The sequence below is a fragment of the Pinus tabuliformis genome, chromosome 9, assembly GCF_031772625.1.
Source record: "Pinus tabuliformis cultivar Carrire ecotype Pingquan chromosome 9, CPIR1, whole genome shotgun sequence".
Lineage (NCBI taxonomy): Eukaryota > Viridiplantae > Streptophyta > Pinopsida > Pinales > Pinaceae > Pinus > Pinus tabuliformis.
Genome location: NC_142307.1, coordinates 1438716092 through 1438738175, shown reverse-complemented (window position 1 = coordinate 1438738175; position 22084 = coordinate 1438716092). Strand labels below are relative to the sequence as shown.

The following is a 22084-nucleotide window of genomic DNA, read 5'->3' as shown; positions in this document are numbered from 1 at the left end:
GGTATGTTAGCACCCAGGGACTATTTTTCTCAATGTTGTGCCAACGTCCCCAGGATTTGAGCCACTTTTACAGGCCCAGAGCCTATGTAATTGTCCAAAATTCAATGATAACTTCAGAACAAAAGTATAACACTGGAATGATGATACAAATGCAATTAATTAAACAAGGGCTTGACTAGACCCCTATGAGCCATGACAGGAATTTTGTCAAACATATCACAAATATGTAATATACATGAGTAAACAACAAATATGAGCATAGGGGTCTCATATCTATCTGAGAATAGTTAAGACACATTGTTCCCTTATATCATTAGTTGTATTATAATCTATTAGGTCATAGCTACATTGTTCATTCATTTACAAATAAAAACATGAGGAGAACGATACACCATCATTGTCATAAAACATGCTTATAACCAACATAATAACGACAAAAATATCAAGGATACATCAACCATAAAATCCACATATAAACCCGTATATTTATACATAAGATATGAAGGAGAGAACCTCTTATTAATGAATGAAAAATCCAACCCGAGATGGAACTACCACGTTCTACCCGACCATAGAATGGTTGGGCCAATTCCCTCTTCATCCATTCACCCTTGTGCCATATTCCAAGCATGAATGTGGGACTCGAACCAAAAGAATCAACTACGGCATCCCTAGGCTAAAACACCTCACCCTCATCAATAGAAACTAGGCTTTACCATAATCCACCTCGAATCACTAGGCCAACACAATAAAAATGTAATAACAGGCTTTACCATGATCTCCGCAAAATCACTAGGCCAAAAAAAGCATGGATGCCGCCAAATTTCTCCACCTACACCATGATGAATTTCTTGTCTCCTAGTCTCTTGAGCTTTACCACAATCCATAGTCTGATCCAACGATCACTAGGCCCTAAACTGAGACACCACCATCCAATGTTTACCGTATACCCTTCCATTCATCGGCAAGGATTCCTAGGCCTAAACAAGGGAAGCCACCTCTAGGCTTTGCTATATATCTCATCATTCACCGGTCAAGGACTCCTATGCCCACCGAGGTAACACAAATCTTTCTTTACTGCAACCCACAATCTGGTTCAGGGGTCATTAGGGCATGTGTTCTATCATTCGTTGATCCACCTCACACAGCTTCAAATCCATCCAGAAATTTAGCTCAACCAAAACATGAGAACCACATCACACCATGGCTATCCAGAAATGGAAAGGCTAGTTTGAAAACATCGTCACCTAGTAAAACCCATGCCATAATAGCAAAAGAACCACATGCAATTTCATGCATTCCAAATATAGCAAGAAAACACACATGCAAATCGATACCTGTGAAGAATATTGATGTAGCTGCTTGATCATGTTCTTCCTTGCTTGCTCCTTCCTTCTTCTTGCCTTCTTTGTCTTTCTTGATCCAATGCCCAAGTACTCCAAGAAAAATTTAAGTGTCCAAGAGTGATAGAGAGAGAGAATAATGAGAGAGCTCCAAAACTAAACTCGCAAAAGGTTACAAACTAATCCATAGAAGCCTTTTTATCAATTAGGCCTCTATTTCTTCATTTTTCCATTATTTTCCTTCAATATACTCCTCACATGCAACCTGTGACCTTTCATCTTCCTTTTCTCCTGATTTCCACTATTTTCATAAATAAAGGTGCCAAAAATGCCATCTTGCCTTTCCAAATCCTTTGCCATTACCTTTGCCAATTTCCTAAGCCATAATAAACCAAATGAACACCCAAACTAGGATGTATTGCCCAACATTCAACTTGGAATAAGTGTCCCATAAACAGTGATTATTATTTTTTCCTTTATTAACTTTTATTGCATGGAATTTTCGTCAGGGTTGTTACATAGGCAAAGCTGCTTGTGAATGACCTAGATTTCATCTAGACCATATATCCTCTTTCATAGCCATCACATTTGACATTTGGGTAGGATGAAGGGAAACACTTAAGTGAATGTTTGATATTTCATTGGCCATACCTCCCTTTTTGAAGAATATTGCAACTGGAAATCTTGTGGTTGAGAAGGGATGGATGTAGCACGATGGGCCCTGCATTGTATTTGCCCTGTGCGGAAGATGGATTTGGAGGTCCAAGTATTCAGTGACAGATGAGGAAAACACATAGGTGCAAGACTGGATGGAGTTTGGACCAGATTACTCATGAGAGTAGATGGAATTTTGGGATTTGTCACCCCAAGGTTTTTGAGGGGCATTAAGAAGGTGTTATGGGCAGATATTGGTGCAAACTGGATTAACGACAAGCTTCCACATAGTACTATGGGTGGGCACCCACTAGACCCTACTCTAAGATGACATAGTATTTCCATGATGGCCACCAAGTGGACACCAAATGGTAGGAAATGGACACTACATTAGACTCACCTTGTGGCTTACTAGGATCTAGTGATCTAGCAATCTAAGGGTGTCGAGAGGTAACACAAGGATTGAAGGAATGGATTAGTCATAGGTTGGATATAATGGCGAGGTAACGAATTCCATTATGATGGTGGGTCTCATGATGATTTGAAGTGATTGTGCCATGAGCGCCTAATAAGGACCATGTGTATATCCATTGCCAACGTGGCTTAATATCATTGGCTAGAATTCATAAAGGTATAACTTTTAACCCGAGAATCAATTTGATGTAAAATTAATATTGTCAAAAATCTCTCGACAAGCTAAACACGATGATGTTGTTCATCATGAGATTTGAAAATTTTGAGAAAAGGAGGTTTTTCTAACCCCATCTCCATAAAAAAACCTTGTGGGTTGGTTTAAATCTACAAGGAGAACCTCCCATAGCCCGAGATGGGATAAAGGAGTGGGAAGGAGCATTACAACATGGATATGCCTCCTCGAGGATGATCTATATGATTGAGCATTAAGTGTTTTCTAGATCCTAATTGGTTTCTTTGTTCTTGAATTCTTATTTGCGCCCTTTCCTGAGATGCCATATTATAATATATTTCGGCCATAAGTTTCTCTTATAACCTCACATATTGGGGGCATCTATTATTGACTTATTTTTCACCCTTAGGATGGAAGAGAGGCCCTACTTTAACCCACAATAGTTGAAGGTGGAGACACACCTCTCATAGACCTAGAAAGACACGTTTTCATACTTCATCGCTCTAGTTCCTTAGCAAGTGAGTGATGCATTTATGTTGCTTAACGAATAGGAAGTGATGAAGTTTCATCATCACTAGTTGTTTCAACAAAAGAGTGATGGCCAATCAAAACTTCTAGAGATTGGTTTTCCACGACAAGGAATTTGAATTGGAGAGGAATATATAAGCACGTGGCCAATAATTAAATCCATAGCCTAACTTCTCTTCGCCCTAGGTGTCCAAATTCATCCTCCTAGACCTATGATGATTCTATATAATGAGACCCTTCTAAGGGAGAGACACAAAGAGAGACAAAAGATAATACCCTTATGCTGGTGAAACTTCTCTAGAATCCTCTTTGCATTATTGTGTTAAGAACAACCGTAGTGAATGAGCCAAGGAGTTATAAGGGGCCAAGGGGTCCAAGAACCATGGGTTTGGTATAATGGTACCATGGATTTTGAGGCCTAAAATGAGCCTCAATTATATGGCTTGTAGATTGATATTTATAGTACCTTAATAGAATGCATGGTATGGTTAGTATCGAAATATGAGTCCTTAAATAACAAGTCCCAAGGAGGTTTGGGAGGTCATGGACCTAAATTAAGGCAATCTATGTGTCATAAACCTTTGTTGGGGTTTGCACAATTGAATTGATAAAATCATGAAATGCCCTAGATGGTTGCGATGAGGTATCAAAATAAGCCAATTTAGAGATCTATGACTAAAGGGAATATGGACCTAGGGAATCCACACAAGTGCTAGAGATCCCACTGAGGTCTTTATTCTAGGTTAAGGTAAAGGAGACACTACAAAGGTGATCCATCACATTCGTGTAATAATTAAAAGATATAATATCATCAATGTATAAGGTATGAAATGACATAAAAATACATATTAAAAAAACACCTCTTCAGAAAATAAATAAACATATGTGAATACTTATATAAAAACTCACACACTCTGAATTTTAATTTATATATAAAATTTATATTACTTAAAATTAATAAATTTATTTTTTTTCAGAAGAAAAAGCAATATATATTCATATAAAGAAATGATTACATAATGCAAATGCAAGAAGCATAAGCCAAACCGTGGACCGAGCCACATACAAATCTGCATAAACAGATCACCAGATAAAGCCCCGAAAGGCCAATATGCCCTGAAAACAAGGCGAACCCATCTGAAAGGTGCAGAAGAGGCACCAAATCATAGAACAGAGAAGCAACGGAAAAAAGCGCAAGATCTGGCCGCCCAATTCAAAAGGAGAGGCACGAAATGAGGAAGAGAGCAGCGAAAGAAGCCACTCCTTCCCCGCCCCCTCAAACTCTCCACTCGAACCAGACGAGAAACAAGATCACAGCCACAATCAACCGCATCTTCCTGCAGGAAAGACCAACAGAAAAAACCATAGTAGCGGCACGAAACAGAGCAAAGCCCATAGTTCCCTCAACGCTCCAAAGGATATTCTGCGGCCAGAACAAACCTAACTGCCACCGAGAAGGAGAAGACCCACTGGAGCAGAGGCAAGAACAGGGGGCAGAGGCGGCATGGTAAGCCGCCTCGCCCCCGCTCAGAGAAGACTAAGAAACCAGAAGATGAAAACAAGCCTGTAGGAAAAAACCCCTCTGCTAGCCTCTCTCCGCCTGACTCAAGGGAGCCCGCTCCTCACGCCCTGCTCGCCTTTGGAGAAGCCTCGCAGATTCGCCGCGCTCCTCCCGGATCTGCCGCTCCTGCTCCTCCCGGATCTCCTGCTCCTGCTCCTGTTCCCTCTCGCTCCTGATCTCTCTCTCCTACGCACAAAAACCTCCCGCCCCTGCTCCTGCTCCCTCTCACCTACGCACAAACCCTCCCGCTCAGATTCACCTCTCCTGCTGGCCTCAAACCCTCGGACCTGTAGCTTTTCCTCCCGCTCCTGTTCGCCGACCCTGCTCTTTGCTGCGTTCAAACCTCCCGCTCGCTCTCTTGCCGCTCTCCGCCCCTGCTCCTTTGCTGCTTTACCTCCCGCTCGATGAACTACGCTCTCGCAGAGAAAGCCCTCGTTGCTCTGCTCGCTGCTCCAACGCTGAAACCCCTCAGTGCTCCAACGCTCCTCGCAGACAAAGCCCTCGCTGCTCCCCCTACCTGCAAGTCCCCCGCCCTCGTTGCTCTGCTCGCTGCTCCTTAAACGCAAGACCCCGTTAAATTTATAACAACATAATTATATCAATAAGTCGCATTAGTATCATTATTTTTTTTCCCAATCTTATATAAAAAGATAAATAAAACTAATTATTTTGAATTTACAATACGAACTTGTGTGGTAAGCATACTCATAAATATACAGTAAAAGAAAACTCCATAGACAACGGTCAAGATGGACATAATATGTAAATATTAAAAAGCTCGTTAAACATGGTACATATAAAATTAAAATTAAAATGGTTATTATTATAATTTTTTGGATTTGATTTGTTAGAAGATTTTGAATTTAATTGTTTATCTTTAATATGGTTGACCCCAAAGATTCCGTAATGTTTGAGCTTCGGAACTTTGCTGTGAAAAATAAATGTTTTTTCTCACCAACCACGAGATGATAAGGGTTTAAATATTTAATTGGAGATAAAATTCAAAAAAAATATTAATTTGTTTTTAGTGTGATTTTTAAAAAATTTTGCTGTCGGAATTTATGGAAAAAAACTTGATGTGAAATTTTGATTTGTGTTATTTAAATTGGTTTTTTATTGAAAAAATTCGAAATTATTTTGATTTTATAAAGGTTACCGATCAAACTTGTGATTTCAATATATCTCTAAAGACCACCCAAAAAAAATTTCAAAAAAACTCACTAAAAACAACTCTAAAATTTAAACTTAGAAACTAAAAATATTAATCTAGATACCTATACTAACCAATAACACGAGACAACACGAGACAACATGAGACACAAGGGATCTGACGTCATTGGTGAGAGTCGATGGATATTCGAAAAGTGCCAACTCAGCCGAATACTCGAGACACATACAACACACATATAAAGACAACCCATCCTAAATTTGTAGCACAGATTTTGTCTTCCCTTATTGTTGTTTTGTACATGAATTGGATGCATATTTCTGTTCATTGTGCTTGAAACGGCCCCTCAATCCACTGGAATAAGAACGACAGTAAGTCAATAGCCATGGGTAAGACAAGTAAAAACGATATGATGTTTTTTGGGTTTCTGGTTCAGTAGCTGCTGGTTCTGTTATTTACCTAGTTTTGCATGTAATGTAATAAAATTTGAGGCCAGTTATACATTCTGCAATTTTGCTCCCTCTTCCTGAATGTTTTATGTAACCCATTTGCAAAGCTTAGCTATTTATGCGTTGTCACAGTTACAGTTACTACTACTGGTTATGCTGATAATATGGCTTATGATTTACAGGAGCATGATAAGGAAGATAATTCTGTTTGGGGTTGTTGGAAAGGAAGTCTTAATGATGTTCAACGGCTTGCAGAGGACATTAATCAAGAACAAAATCTTCTCTGGCTGATCAAGGTAATCAACTTGTTGCTGTAAGTGGAATAGGAAAAGGCATGCATGATGTTCCAAGTTTGTTTCTTCTGTAATCACATGTTAGTCTGCCACAAAAGGGTCTGAATAACTAGCTCAATATTGTTGTTTGGCATCAGGTTATGCCTTGGCATTATGTTTTTGCCAAAATGCATGTGTCCCCTACTGTATGTACTAGGGCTTTAAGAATCCAGAAAAATCTTGGTTCTTGATGTTCTTGATTCTATTGGATGGAATTCACTCATACAAAGAATTTCTCAGATTTACCTATGCCAGTGGTTTTCCTTTCTAATATGTTTGCTATGCCAGTGTGTGGATCATACATTATCAATGATACAGATTTGGTCCTCCCTACATAAGCAATGAGAGCTACCATGACCCATTTGGCTCTGATCTAAAATGTTGAAACTTATCAGTATGCCTTAGTGTCTAATCTTAATTGTACCTTATATATGTCATAGTATTTGACTATATTCATTCAATATCAACCAGAGAAACTGAAACTATTGCTTCCTGGTGAACAGGTGGCTCTGGTGAGGAAGAGATTGATTCTCTTTCAATGGGTGTGAACGAGAGCAAAGAAGTTCCAGCCAAGATACTGAAGGAATATAGATCGGTGCTCAGCAGCACTGGAAATTGCAGTTTTAGAAGAACAGACGGAGCTGGAAGAGCAGAACAGGGCATAGTTGATTGTATCAGAAAGATGGTATTTTTCATCATATTTCTTCTTCTTTTTTGGTTAATTTGTAAATTCCAAATTTGTGTTGACTGGTTTTCCTGGTTGGATAATGTTAACAGGGAGCATCTCAGGAGAACAAGCTCTGCTCAGAACGTTGTAAGGCTACCATGAGGATGATTACTGAGCAAGTCCAAGCAGAGACAGAACAGTGGTCTCAAGTACAAGAGACATTACAACATGTTATTGAAGAAATGGTAGTTCTGCGAAAATCAAGAGAGTTTTGGAAAGACCTCGCTCTTCATGCTGATGAGAAAGTTGAAACTTTGCAAATGCTGGTATATCTTCTTCAAATTCTTTTACTCAAAATTGTTTTATCTCAAGATTTTTCTTTCAGTGGTAGAAAAATAGTTTTATGTCCAGATGATGGGTCCTGGTCTTGGCATGGACTTATGGACTTAAAACCTAGAGTTAAAAACCAAAAACCAAACTGTGGAGGATATTCCGGATTTCTCTTCTTTAATAAAACCTAAAACCCAAAAACCAAATTGTGAAGCATATTCCTGATTTCTCTTCTTTAATAATTTCTTTCTTTCTTTGGGTATTCATTTTTTTGTTTCTTTGGATATTGATCATCTAGTTACTATGACTGTATTTTAAACTGTCTGATGTCATAGCTCATGTGAAACCTTTGAGAACCAATTGATTAGTGTCTCAATAACATTCTCTTAACCCCATTTCTTGTGCAATTGTAACCCAAAATCACTTTGATACTAATGACATTTTGTTGTTCTTGTCTATGGAAAAAAGGTGCATGATTGGAAAGGAAAGGCACTTTTGTCTGAGATCAAGATCTCAGAGTTGCAATTACAGGCTGCTCAACTCAGAAATGAAATTGAGCTAGTGAGACATAGACAGACTGGATGGCTGGGTGCCAGCAGGAGACACACAGGAGAACTCTTATCTTCAAATTCAGGAAGGATCCTAATAGGAGTAGATACCCATCTGGATAGTTTGGCTCATCACAATGCCTCTGTTAGTGCTGCAAAAATGAGCAACCAATCTGCAAACAGAGAGAAGGCAGCTCACCCAAATGGGAATGAAGGGAATGAAAAACACAATACTGAGACCGAATATATGCCAAGAATATCCAAAGCAGTTCAAAAGTCTGACATATGTAGCCAGAAGAACTCCATCAAATACGCTTCTGAGCTTTGTGAGCTTCATAGTAACCAACAATCATCGAGCATGCGCTTTCAACTAAATGATTGTGTTACTGAGAAATTGTTGCAGAAGAGAACCAAGAAAAAAATTCGACCTGTACATTCCAAAGAGAATTTCCCGTTACCAAACAAACATGGTAACAGAGAAATTAGGAAATTGAATCAACCAAAAAGAAATCAGGATGAGGGGTCAATGTGATCCGGAAAATTGTCAACCAGGTCTCATTACGATGACATTGAACTCTTCTCGATATGTGGAAAGGGCCTACTCCAGTTACAATGCAAAGAGATTTGTTAACTATACCATTTATCGACTTTTTGTTCAAGGAGGAATGCATCTTAATTGATGGCTGTCTGTATTGTATGTTGGGTTGTGGATTGTTATAAAAAATTTCTTGCTACCTCCTGTGAATGTTTTTAGAACTTCCCATCTAATAGCTTTAAGAAACCCTCCAATACACATCTTTCCATTATATTTAATGAATTGATTGAAAAGCAAAATAGTTTAATAAGTTCATGCCTTTTGGGTTGAATGTGGATTTATCATATTTTGAAGGATGATTAGTTGAGTGAAGGGGATATATATATTTATATTGCAAATATGATTAATGTGTTTTTCACTACATCAATTAAAAATAATATTAGTTTAAATTCATGTTTAACATCTCATAGGAGTGGTTTTTAATCTAAAATTATGTTTGTACTTTTGTATGAGGGTTTTTTCGGGATATAAATGTATATGAAAATACACATTCATGTTAAATTGTTTTCTAACAAGGTCCAATATTTTAATGTCATGATGTGTTGTATGTATTCCAAATAATAATAAAATTGTAAAATAAGTTATATGAATATTTGTTTAACTTTTTTTTATTATTTTTTATATAATTAAATTTTTTTTGCTAGATAAAAGTTATATATAATTGACATTGAAGAGAATGATAACAAGTTGATAATTATTTATTTAATATTGAATGATAACAATTTTTTTATTTAGTGCTCATATTATAGTACACATGTCATGTTATTAGAGTATAGATTGATATAATGAGAGTTGTACAAATTGTATATATGTTATTTTTACATTTTTTTTTTCAAATTTATAATTTTTAAATTAAAAAATAAAACCCATAAAAATTGTCTATTCAATACTTTACACCAATGAGAAAATGGTATTTTTGAATTTAATTATAAACCATTTGTGTTTATGGTGCATGGTAATTAATATATAATGTTATTTTTCAAATTATTTATATTATTTGTACATAGTAATTAGTGATATAGTACATAGTAATTAATATATAATGTTATTTTTCAAATTATTTATATTTATTGTATGTAGTAGTTAGTGATATAGTACATAGTAATTAATAATAGAATACACAAAAGTCAATTATCATCATCATTACACAATAAAAGGAGAGGCAATTCAACCAATCATATTTGAGATAAATAGAAAGGTTTTTTATTTAAAATTAAAAAATTTAATTTCATAATGTTAAACTTTGGATAGACTTTAAATTTTTTTAGTCGAAGAAAAACTAATAACAAGTCAATGAAACGCTGAATGTGTTATATTGTGTCAGCGGCAGGTATAATAAGTATAAAAATTATTTTAAAAAAATATTCAAAATCAAAGTTAGTTATTTTATTATTTTATATTAACATAATATAATAAAATTTGAGCTAAAACGTTATAAAGTGTGAGGAGTATAGAGTAATTGAAAATTCTGAAGTTTGAGGAGCATAGAGTAATTGTTAGATAGCTAATCTTCAAGATTAAGCTTGGGTCAGTTTGGGTAGTTATTGGAGTCCAAGAACTCCAGAAAACTAATTCAATTGTTTCCTATATGTATTTATATGTATAACATGTACATAATTCTTCGAGATTAATTAATATACATTTGATTTGGTTTACAGTCTCATATGTTCTATAGTGGTATCAAAACGGGTGAGATGCTCTGTTGAATAAGAGCATGGTTAATTTGCTCTATCAAATAGAATGAATCTACAATGGTATCAAAGCGGGTGAGATACTCTGTTGAATGAGAGAATGGCTAATTTGCTCTATCAAATAGAATGAATTTGAGACTTCAGAGGTTAATTATTTGAAGTCTTTGGCGTAAAGGAGATGCGGAGCATGAAGGTCGTGGGGATAGTTGCATGCAACATAAGGTTGATGATGAGGCTCATCATTGGGTAAAATATATGGACCTTAATACACCTCCAAGCTTACTAAAATCAACTCTTTCCATAATTATTTACATGTTTTAATTATATTTTGTTTAATGAGATGAGTAAAAGTAAGATGTTATGTCTAGTGGTCTAATGTGCATTGGTTACACGTTTTTGGGAGCAAATTATGGCTAATTGGGGTGCAGGAACTCGAATGAGACAAGAAGGAGAGATTATAGGAGATGAATCTCCCACATCAAATCCTCACTCACTCGAAGATCCCTCAATCAAATCACACCAGCTCGGAATTGCAGGGAGCCGAGTCATGAGGATCATTGGCAGCCAAGCCAGTGATAGTTAAGAACCAGTTGATCTTAAGATTGGGAGCCAAGCCTCCCTAGATTTAAGGAAGTTGTTGGCAACTTCAGTTGTATAAATAAAGAGGTGTAGAACCTTATTAGGATTCAGATTTTTTATGCAAATTAGCTAAGCAGTTTTCGAGTTGAAGGATTGTGACCAAACACTGTTATGTATTTCTTTTTATATGTTAATGAAAATGAACATTACCTTGATCTAGCACTGAGTTGACTTAGAGGGATGAATCTCTTGAGTCAGGGCCCAACCCTAGCAATAGAGGTTCCTCTTACTGTACTTTTATGCTTAGGTTATTTCATAGATTACTTGTTAATTTGATTTTGGCATTGTTACATTGCAAGTATTGGTGAATTTGATTAGTTTGCTTCCTTGTGGGTCTAGCTTTAACAATAGCATTAGGGAGATAAGGAAATATCGAAAAAGGCTGATAATAGGTGGATCTTACCTCATTCCTCCCTTCAAGGACCATGGTTTGAGGAAAAAACCCCATTCAACCCAAAAAGATAGAATTCTGGTTTCTTATGAAACTTAGGGTTTTTCTGCTAATTAGGTCAGCATCTTTCAGTTTTAGAAGATAGGTTGCAGTTGTCATTCCTGATATCTTAGGTTTTGTATTAGATTTCATGTTGCTTTCATAATAGGTTTCAAGCATTTCCATGCATGAACTTGGCAAATAAATGATGCAAATTCTGTTTCCTTATATTGTTGTAAACCCTTCTTGTTTTGAAATGATTTATGGATAAATGCCAACAATGATGTGTATGTTGCAGGAGTTTCAATATTGCAGGAATACCTCATATCATCAGCCTTAGCCAAACCATGCCCACCCATGATCGCCAACGGCCACTAAGTTCTCAATCTGAGCTATCATTTCACAAGGACAACTTGCCATCCCTATTGAGAAAACCCAACCATCATAGAGCTTTGGTTTGAGTTCTAAGTGAGTTCCAACCACTTCTTTGCCTTATTCCTTCCATCACTCACCTTTCCTAAGCTCCATATTTCTGTCTAAATCACTCTTTATGCTTTTATCCTATTCCTGTAGGAAAACAGGGGATCTTGTAGGTGAAATAGGACATCCTGTAGGAAAACCTGTAGTGGCATGTTTTGAGTCCAATTTGTGAAAAATGCATCCAAAATCTAGGATAAGACCCCTCCTTGCCTCCCAAGCCATTTGACTCATTACACTCATCTCTCTCCACACCTATCCCACCTGCCATGCAACCAAGAAGGATTAGCATTTATGTTTCTAAAAAATAAAAAGGTTGTTATGCTTATTTATGTCCACAATAGTTAAGTGCTTATTTAGATTATATTTCATGCTTAGGTTAGTTAAGAATTCACATGTGTTAAATTAGAATTCTTTTGAAGCAAGGTATATTAACAAATGGGTAGATGAGTTGTGTGTTTTAGGCATCTATTTCAGTCTTTCATTACTGCAGTAGGTAGCATTTCAATTCTCTCAATTAGTGTAAAATTCCCCTTTCTAAATTCGTAATCAAACTTCTTCTAAATCAATAGAAGGCTAGTTTGAGAAACCCTAGTGGTTCGTCGCCTCAGCCGAGCAATGAAAAAGAGTGGACTCATTACATCTATTTGTGGATACAACACTGTCACTTCCAATTTTGTACGAACCCCAGGTTGATGAAGTAAAGTTGGTAGCCCCAAGAGTTGCAGCATTCTTGCTGCAATATTAGTGCTCATCACTTTTTGGCGCAGTTGTCAGGGAGGTATCTGAGTAGATGTGATTTCTGCTTTCTTTCTTCCATTTCCTATCTCTTTCATTCTGCTATTAGTTTCATTTTTGCAAAGTAGTTGTAAGTTGGTTTTCTTTCCTTTTCATTCTGCAAGTGATTTCATTTAGAAGCTAGTTTCAATTCAGATTGTCTTCTCAATTCTGCAATTAGTCTTAAAGCTTGAAAAATAAAACAAAACACTTCTTTCATGCTTCGTAGGAATAGGGATAACTTAGGAAAATTTCTACCAAATACCCCCACCACTTCAAACAACCAACCTTCCCTCTTCTTCGGTGGCTGTGAATTAGAGGACTTTTGAAATGTGGCAACAAGAATATTCCAATTTTAATTTGTCCTTGAACTAAAATTGTGAATTAAAATCGAATTTAGTCTCACTAGCTGCTTGAAAATAATCAATTAATTCATTATGGATTAATTAGTTGGAGAGATTCAAGTTAGAAGTCTTTCTGAAGTCATGCAACAGTTATCCCTTAAATTAAGCAAAATATCCCTTAATTAAGGAGATAATAATGAGTTATATTTGAGTCGTAATTAGTTAACTCAGTTTACTGAGTTAAGTCTAGTTAAATTAGTTCCAAACTGTTTGAGAAACTAATTGTGAGTTATCAGTCAGTTGATGCATGCATGCACTCAACCAGTGTACTTCAAATAGCTGAAGATTCGCTCATCAGTACCTCATGCATGTCTATTTTGAGAAAGACCCAGTTGAACTAAATGTCAAGGATAGTGTACTATCAGTTTCATGTGTTTCCTATAAAGAAAACTCATGCATGCATAAGGAATCATTCCTTGAGGATTGCGCATTTATGACAGTGTCTTAGAGAAGTGTGTGAGATCAATGTTCCACTTGGTAACAAGAGGATCACCTAGAAGAAACTGCACAAGGAAATAGGAGCTTGGAGGGCAGAGGAGAAGGTTTTTGTGAGAAGCCAAGTTTGCCTGTGAGCATCTGTGAGGATTGTACTAAGAACTGGCTAGCTGTGATAGCTAAGGCTTTGTATAATTCTGATGTATTTCCACCTTGTATGATAATACAGATAGTGGGGTTTTTAGCTGAGGCTTTCCCTTGAGTATTTTCTGTGTTTCATGTGCATTAATTCTTCTTCTTCTGGTTATATGTGTTCAACTCAATCTTGCTCAATCTTTAAGCTTCCGCAAATTGATAGTAGAAGTAGATTATAGTATTTTGCTTTGGTTATGTTGCATTATTGGGTTAATCTACAGTCAAAATTTCTACATGGTATCAGAGGTCGCTGATCTATAGAGAAATTTCTACATGGTATTAGATCCAAGTTTATCAGAGCATGTATCAGAGCTGTGACCAGTATAGGGAGATGAGAATTTGAAGTTTGAAGTTCAGGGTTGCAGGTGCAAAATCGAATTCTTATCATACTTCAAGGTTGGCCAATGGTGTTCAATGGCTTGAGACCCAAGTATGCCTTGGAAGGTAGCTCGAATTACATAGCATGGAAAGATCGCATGGAGGCTACGTTAGAAGACAATGACTTGAAGGAATTCATTGATCAAGAAATCCAAAATCCAACTTCAACTAATGCACAAGTTGGCTGAGTGGAAGAAGTGTGTGGTGAAGGTGAGATGGATCATCCCTGAGGGAGTTTGAGACCATGTTGTCTCAAGTCTCCATGGGAAGGATACTCCATTTTCAATGTGGAAGGTATTGAAGGACCTCTACCAGAACAATAACGACCAAAGGAAATTGGCGCTCAAGGATAAGCTTCAAAGAATCAAGATGGAGAAGGGCGATACTATTTCCACATATCTAAGCAAGCTCACCACCTGTAGAGATGAGCTTAGTAGTGTGGGGATAACTACTACCGATGATGATATGGTGAGCCTCGCTCTCGTTGGCCTTCCAAAGAGCTGGAATAGCTACCAGGACTCTGTGAATGGAAGGAAGAAATTGTCGGATTGGGAACAATTGTGGTCAGATCTCATGCAAGAGGAGATTTGGAGGAGCACATGAGATGGTTCTTCATCCAAGAATGATGATGAAGAAAATCTGGCCTTAGCAAGTAAGGCAAGGAAAGGGAAGAGGAAGGCTTCCCATTCCAAATCGAATTCTTTTCATGGAGGGAAGAAGGTTGACAAGTCTAAAGTGAGATGCTTTAATTGTCATGAGATGGGAAATTATGTGACTAATTGCCCATCGAAGAAGTCCAAGAAGGGATCCTCGAAAGGATCGGAAGGTGAGGCATTAGCCTCTCAGTTTGAAATGGACTTTACCCTCATCGCATGCATGGTGTCATCGATAATGGGTTGTGTTTGGTATCTTGACAGTGGAGCCTCATTCCACATGACCGTTGATAAAAATTTATTTAGTGCCTTGGAGGAGAAAGACCTCAAGATGCACATAGAGATGGGTGATGATGGAAGGTATAGTGTTTCAGGAGTGGGCACGGTTGCTTTTCAGAGGGAGCATGGAGCTCCTCTCACCTTGGAAGATATGATGTATGTGCCTGGACTAAAGAAGAAATTGGTATCGGTCGCAATGTTGGAGGACAAAGGCTATGATGTTGTCTTCAATAAAGGAAAGGCATTCCTAAGACACATAGCCATGGGTTAGACCAAGAGGATCGAGATTCAGGTGAAGAATATCTATAAACTAGAGGTAGATGATTGTGTAGCATTGAGTATGAAAGCATAATTGGTGCAAAGCCAAGATATTGGTGAGTTGTGGCATAGGCAGTTGGGAAATTTGCATCATGGGGCTTTGAAGATAATGCAACAGATATCTACAGGACTTCCCAAAGGTAAACTTGAGCAAGTTGACACATGCAAAGGTTTTACCTTGGGAAAGTACACAAAGTCTTCCTTTCATGATCGAGATGGTCAAGCAGAGGCTATCCTAGATCGAGTTCATACTGATTTGTGTGGATCATTCTCGATGGAATCCACAACGAAGAAAAGGTATTATGTGATTTTCATTGACGATTTTTCTCGTAAATGCTGGATTTATTTCATGGAGAAGAAGGACCAAACCTTCACAAAGTTTTGTGAGTTCAAATCTTTGGTCGAGAAAGAGTCAGGGAAGAAGAACAAGGCCTTGAGAAGTGAAAATGGTGGAGAATATGTCTCTCAAGAGTTTAAGGACTTCTATGCAGTGGAAGGAATTAAATGAGAGTTGATGGCACCTCATAACCCACGATAGAATGGGCTGGCCGAGAGGAAGAACAGAACTATTATAGGGGCAGCACGGGCGATGTTGCATGACCAATTCCTACGACTTCACTTGTGGGCTGAGGCATGAAACATAGTGGTCTATTTGCAAAATAGAAGCCCACATCACATACTTGGGATGAAGACACCAGAGGAAGCTTTCTACGGTAAGAGACTAGATGTGGGTCACTTCAGGATCTTTGGCTCATCAATATATTGCCATGTGACAAAGGATGCACAGAAGAAGCTTGAGTCGACAACAGAGTTGGGGATACTTGTGGCATACACTGATAGACCTCACAACGATTGGGTGTACTTACCTACCAGTTGGAGGACAGTGGTTCATAAAGATCTCAAGTTTGATGAGCAGAAGGCTATGCAAGTTTCCCTTGAGAGGGAGCTCCAACTATAGGCTGTGGAGGAACTGTTGGTTCCTAAGGAGGAGGAGCCTCAGACTGATGAGGAGCAATCACATGCAAAGGTTCCAGGAGTGGAGACATCCACCCAAGAAGAGTCTTACAGAGATGGATGGAAATGCACAAGAGAAGCTGATAGATTGTTGGAGTATGTGAGAGAGAATGTGGGAGCACCATCTTCTCAATGTAGATAGAGGAGGTCACCTGAGCACTGGATACATGGCCCTTGTTAGGGAATGTGTTGAGACCGAGCCATCTTCCTTTGAGGAAGAGATGCAACGGCCGATTTTGGTTGATGCTATGGTGGACGAGTATGACTCCATAGTTTGTAACAATGTTTGGGATGTGGTTCCGAGACCAGAGAACAAGTCAATTGTGAGTCCCTGTTGGCTTTACAAGGTAAATCCTACTGATGGTAGTGTGGAGAAGCATATAAGGAAAGATTTGTTGCTCATGGCTTTTCACAGGTCAAGGGGATTGACTATGATGAGAATTTTTCTCCTGTCGCAAGGTACTCATCTATCAGATCGATATTGGCACTATCCGCACAAATGGGTTGGAAGTTCCATCAGATGGATGTGAAGATTGCATTCCTCAATGGAAAGATTGAGGAAGAGGTGTACATAGAGCAGTCAGAAGGTTTTGAGACCTTTGATTGTGGGTCGCATGTTTGCCAACTCAAGGGAGTGTTGTATAGGCTGAAGCAAGCACCTCGTGCTTGCTACACTAGGATAAACAACTACTTCACCTGTTATGAAACCAGCTCACAAAAAGATAGAAAAGATAGATCAACTCCTTAGAATTCAGCCTCTTTGACAGGGCAACCTCCTTTACATTACACAAATGAATGATTCAAATGACAAAACCTCCTTTCTATATATAGGAGTCTAAGGAGTCACAATATAACCTAGCCGACCTAAAATTAATAATATAAAGGCAAAAAAATAATAATAGAGGGATTCTATGGGGCACAGTAATAACAATATGGGGACAATAGGGGCACAACAATATTAATAAGGGATACAACTACAATAGTAATGGGGTAATCACTAGTATTATAGGGACCTAACATTCCCCTCTCCTTCAAAAAAGTGTTGTCCTCAATGCTTGAGTATTTTTGGATGCTTCTGTATAAAATTCTCATCCTCCCATCTGTAATCTTCAGCGGATAAGTTCTTCCACTTGATGAGATACTCTGAAATTGATCGATTTCGTAACTGTCGAGTTCTCGTTTCTGTGACTGCTTCCGGTTCCAATATAATTTTTCCTTCCTCATCAAGTTCTGGCAATATTGTTTGAACTGGGAGCTTGTCGCCTATGACCTTCTTTAAACATGAAACATGGAAAACTGGGTGCACTCAAGAAGCTGCAGGAAGTTCCAATTTGTATGCCATAGTACCAATCTTTTGCAACACCTTGTACAGACCATAATACTTTGGTGATAATTTAGTATCCTTCTTAGCTTGCTTGAGATACATTTGTTTATATGGTTGTAGCCGTAGGAATACCCAATCACCTACATCAAAAATTCTTTTGTTGCGATGTTGATATGCTTGTTGTTTCATTCTATTCTACGCCAACACAAGGTTATCCTTTAAGAGTTGGAGGACTTGTTGTTGATGCTTGATGTGATGTTCCACAACTTGAACCTTAGAATTTTCTCTTAAATATGATGTGATGGATGGTGGCTGATATCCATAAAGTGCCATAAATGGGGTCATTTTTGTTGCTGTATGGATGGAAGTGTTATACCACCATTCAGCCAGAGGCAACCATTTGACCCATTGTGTCTGTTTATCAGATACAAAGCAACGAAGATATCCTTCCAAACATTTGTTTACTATCTCAGTTTGCCCATTAGATTGAGGATGATAAGATGAGCTATGAGCTAATTGAGTATTGAGACAAGAAAATAATTTTGTCCAAAAATTTCCAGTAAAAATGGGATCTCTGTCACTTACAATAATCTTTGGGTTTCCATGTAGCTTTTGAATTGTTTCCATAAATGCAATAGAAACTGTACTGGCTTTAAATGGATGTGATAATGCACAAAAGTGTGCATACTTGGTAAGTTTGTCAACTACCACCATGATGACACTCTTTCCCTCAGACTTGGGTAAACCTATGATAAAATCCATTGAAACCTCCTCCCAACATTGGCTTGGAATGGATAAAGGTTGTAATAGACCCGGGGTTTTAATTGTTTCAACTTTATTTTGTTGGTAAACCAAAAATTCTTCCACAAACTTTTGAATATCCGATTTAAGGCCATCCCAAAAGAATTCCTTCTTAACCCTGTGGTAAGTTTTTAAAAATCCTGAGTGCCCTCCTAAGGGAGAAGTGTGCAATTCCATAAGAATCTTTTGTTTGAGTTGGGAATTCTTACAGAGGTATAAGCGATCTTTGTACCATAATGAATCATTTTTCCAGCTAAATGTATCAGATGTACTGGAATCTTGTTGTATCTTTCGAATAAGTGCCCACACTTCTTCATCATTCTTCCATTCCTCCCTTGCTTTGTTTATCCAATCTGGTTGGATAATAGAAATGGTGCACAACAATGCTTCCACATCCTCATCCTTTCTTGAGAGTGCATCTGCCACCACATTTTGCTTCCCTTTTTTGTAGATGATTTCAAGGTCATAACCCAACATCTTTGTGACCCACTTTTGTTGCTCTTCTGAGGATAAGCTTTGTTCTAAATTTAAGGCTATCATTATCAGTTTTTACCTTGAAGTTTCTTCCCATTTAGTAGGGTCACCATTTCTTAAGTGCATGTAGTATTGCCAACATTTCCTTCTCATAAATAGCTTTGTGTAAAAAATTTCCCTTGATTGGAAAACTTTCAAAAGCAATGGGTCTTTCATCTTGCATTAAAATAGCACCAATTCCATTTCCTGAAGCATCACATTCCACAATAAAGGTTTTTGTGAAGTCCGGTGTAGCTAAGACCGGTGCTTGGCACATTGCCTCTTTAAGATGTTCAAAGGCCTTTGTTGCTTCTAGAGTCCATGAAAATGCATCTTTCTTCAATAATGTTGTTAGAGGTGCTGCTATTCTCCCATAATTCTTAACAAACTTGCGATAATACCCTTCAACTCGAGAAATCCTCGCAGATGCTTTATGGATGTGGGGATTTTCCATTCCTTAATGGCTTTAATTTTTCTAGGGTCTACCTTAACTCCTTCATGTGATACAATATGACCCAGATATTCCACCTCTTGTACTCCAAAGAAACATTTGGATCTTTTTGCATATAATTGTTTCCCCTCCAATAGTTGTAGCACCCTGTCAACATGTTCAACATGATCCTTCCAAGACTTGTTGTAGATTAGTATATCATCAAAAAATACTAACACAAATTTTCTAAGGAAGGGTTTGAAAATGGAATTCATCAAACCTTGAAATGTAGAAGGTGCATTGGTAAGGCCAAAAGGCATGACCAAAAATTCATAATGACCCTCATGAGTTCTAAATGCTGTTTGTGGAATGTCTTCAGTCTTCATTCTGATTTGATGATATCCTGAACGAAGATCCAACTTGGTGAAGTAAATTGATCCATGTAATTCATCCAGTAATTCATCAATGACAGGAATGGGAAACTTATCTTTAATAGTGAGCTTGTTGAGCTCCCTATAATCTAGACACATGCGCCATGATCCATCCTTCTTGTGCACCAATGCCACTGGAGTAGAGAAAGAACTTTGACTAGGTTGAATTATACCAGCCTCTAGCATTTCTGCAACCATATGTTCAATTTCACTCTTTTGGGCATAGGGATATCTGTACAGCCTGATGTTTGGAGGAACACTTCCTGGAATCAGATGAATAGCATGATCATGATCACGAATAGGTGGGAGACCTTTGGGAGTCTCAAATACCTTGGAATGATTGTCCAAGACTTTTTGGAGATCTGGAGAAATAGATGATTTCGATGTGGAAACATCTAGCAAACATAATTGTGCAATTACACCTCTTTGTTCCTTTTTTAGAAGCTTTTTCATACCATTAGAGCTGATTATCTTTCCCAGTTTCCTTGCAATACCCCTTAATTCAACTTCCTTTCCTTCCGCAGAAAATTTCATGAAAAGTTCTTGAAAATTAAAAGCTATTGTACCCAAGGATTGTAGCCATTGGACTCCTAGTACAACATCAGCACCTCCCATTGGAATGGAAAGCATTGGGCTAGTCAATACATATTCTCCCATGGATAGCTTGATATTATGGCACTTTTCAGAGCAATTTATTGTTCCTCCATTTGCAACCATCACTTGACACTCTAGCGCTGGATATAGGAAGCAATTCAATTCTTTTGCTACCTTACAATGAATAAAATTGTGGGTACTTCCTAAATCAATCAACACTATTACCTTTTTCTTCTTGATTTGTCCTTCTATCTTGATGGTTTGAGGAGTGGTAATTCCAGCCAATGCATTACAAGATATGGTCAGATTCATTTCTTCTTTATCTAGGCTTTGTTCCTGGAGTATATCCTCTTCTTTTGACCTTTCTTGCTCCTTTTCTTCTTCCTCTTCACAATCTATGTAGAATAATTTCCTCTCAGCACACTTATGACCTTTAGTGTATTTGATATCACAACTGTAACAAAGTCCTTTTTCTCTTTTTTCTTCCAATTGTTGTGGTGTCAACCTTATAGGTTGTGGAAGACTAGGGGCAACAACACTTCCATCTTTATAGTTGTGAGTGGTATGCTTCCTGGTTGCCATAATTTTGCTTTCCATTTTTATTGCTAACCTAAATGCCTTCTCTAATCAATCAGGTTCCCAAAGGCGAACATAATGTTGGATATTATCCTTTAAAGTCCCTATGAACACATCAATCCTATGCTCCTTTGGAATATTTTTTACCCTTATGTTCAATTTTTGGAACTCCTCAATGTGCTCCATTATTGAACCCTTTTGTTTGAGACTTATCAATTGGCTAAAAAAAGTGTTGCTTTTCGTATCCTCATAATGTGCTATCAATTCTTCCGTAAAAATTTCCCAAGTGATAATTTGTTTACGAGAGCAAAGCCATTGATACCATACAAACTGATTTGGTTCCAAATATAAAGTTGCAATACATACCTTTTGTGTGTTTTGCACATTATTGAGATCGAAAAATTGCTCCATCTGTAATATCCATGTTGCGGGATCCTTGCCATCAAACTTCCTCATATCAATTTTTGGAATATGGTGGGTCTTTGATCCAACATTAGAGTCTATGAAATCATGATTAACATTTCTCTTGTTCACATCATGAGTTTCCTTTACTACCCTTTCACCATTAGTTAGTATTTCTTGTAGAAAAATTGTCAAATCTGTCTTCAAATCTATCTTCAATTCGTCAATCTTAGCTTCCATGCCATTCATATTAGCTTCCACACCCTTTATCTTAGATTCCACGCCATTTATCTTAGCTTCTGTTAGCTTTTGTGAGAGTGACATTTGTTGCACTTGGTCTTGTAATTTTGATATATCATGTAGAATTTCGTTCTCTTCTTCATGAGTCATGCTAGAGCTTTCAGGTTGCTTACTAGGTGTTTGCATTTTCTTTCCTCGGGGCATCAGTTACTGATAATAATGCTCTACTATGCCCTTTGAATTCCTTCAAAATAATTTTTCA

The 22084-nt window shown here is 37.6% G+C and overlaps 1 protein-coding gene across 3 annotated transcripts; it reads left to right on the top strand.

The window, feature by feature from the left end:
- Positions 1-6181: 6181 nt before the first annotated feature.
- Positions 6182-9025, top strand: LOC149153977 (uncharacterized). 3 transcript variants are annotated; one of them, XM_089441629.1, is made up of 5 exons: positions 6182-6289; positions 6532-6645; positions 7185-7366; positions 7459-7674; positions 8147-9025. In XM_089441629.1, the coding sequence occupies exons 3-5, from the start codon at positions 7220-7222 to the stop codon at positions 8756-8758; spliced, it is 975 nt and encodes a 324-aa protein (XP_089297755.1). In that variant the 5' UTR covers positions 6182-6289; positions 6532-6645; positions 7185-7219; the 3' UTR covers positions 8759-9025. The 3 variants fall into 3 exon arrangements, with proteins under 3 accessions (XP_089297755.1, XP_089297757.1, XP_089297756.1); XM_089441631.1 differs by having other exon boundaries at positions 6190-6271; XM_089441630.1 differs by lacking the exon at positions 6182-6289 and adding an exon at positions 6299-6371.
- The last annotated feature ends 13059 nt before the right edge of the window (positions 9026-22084 follow it).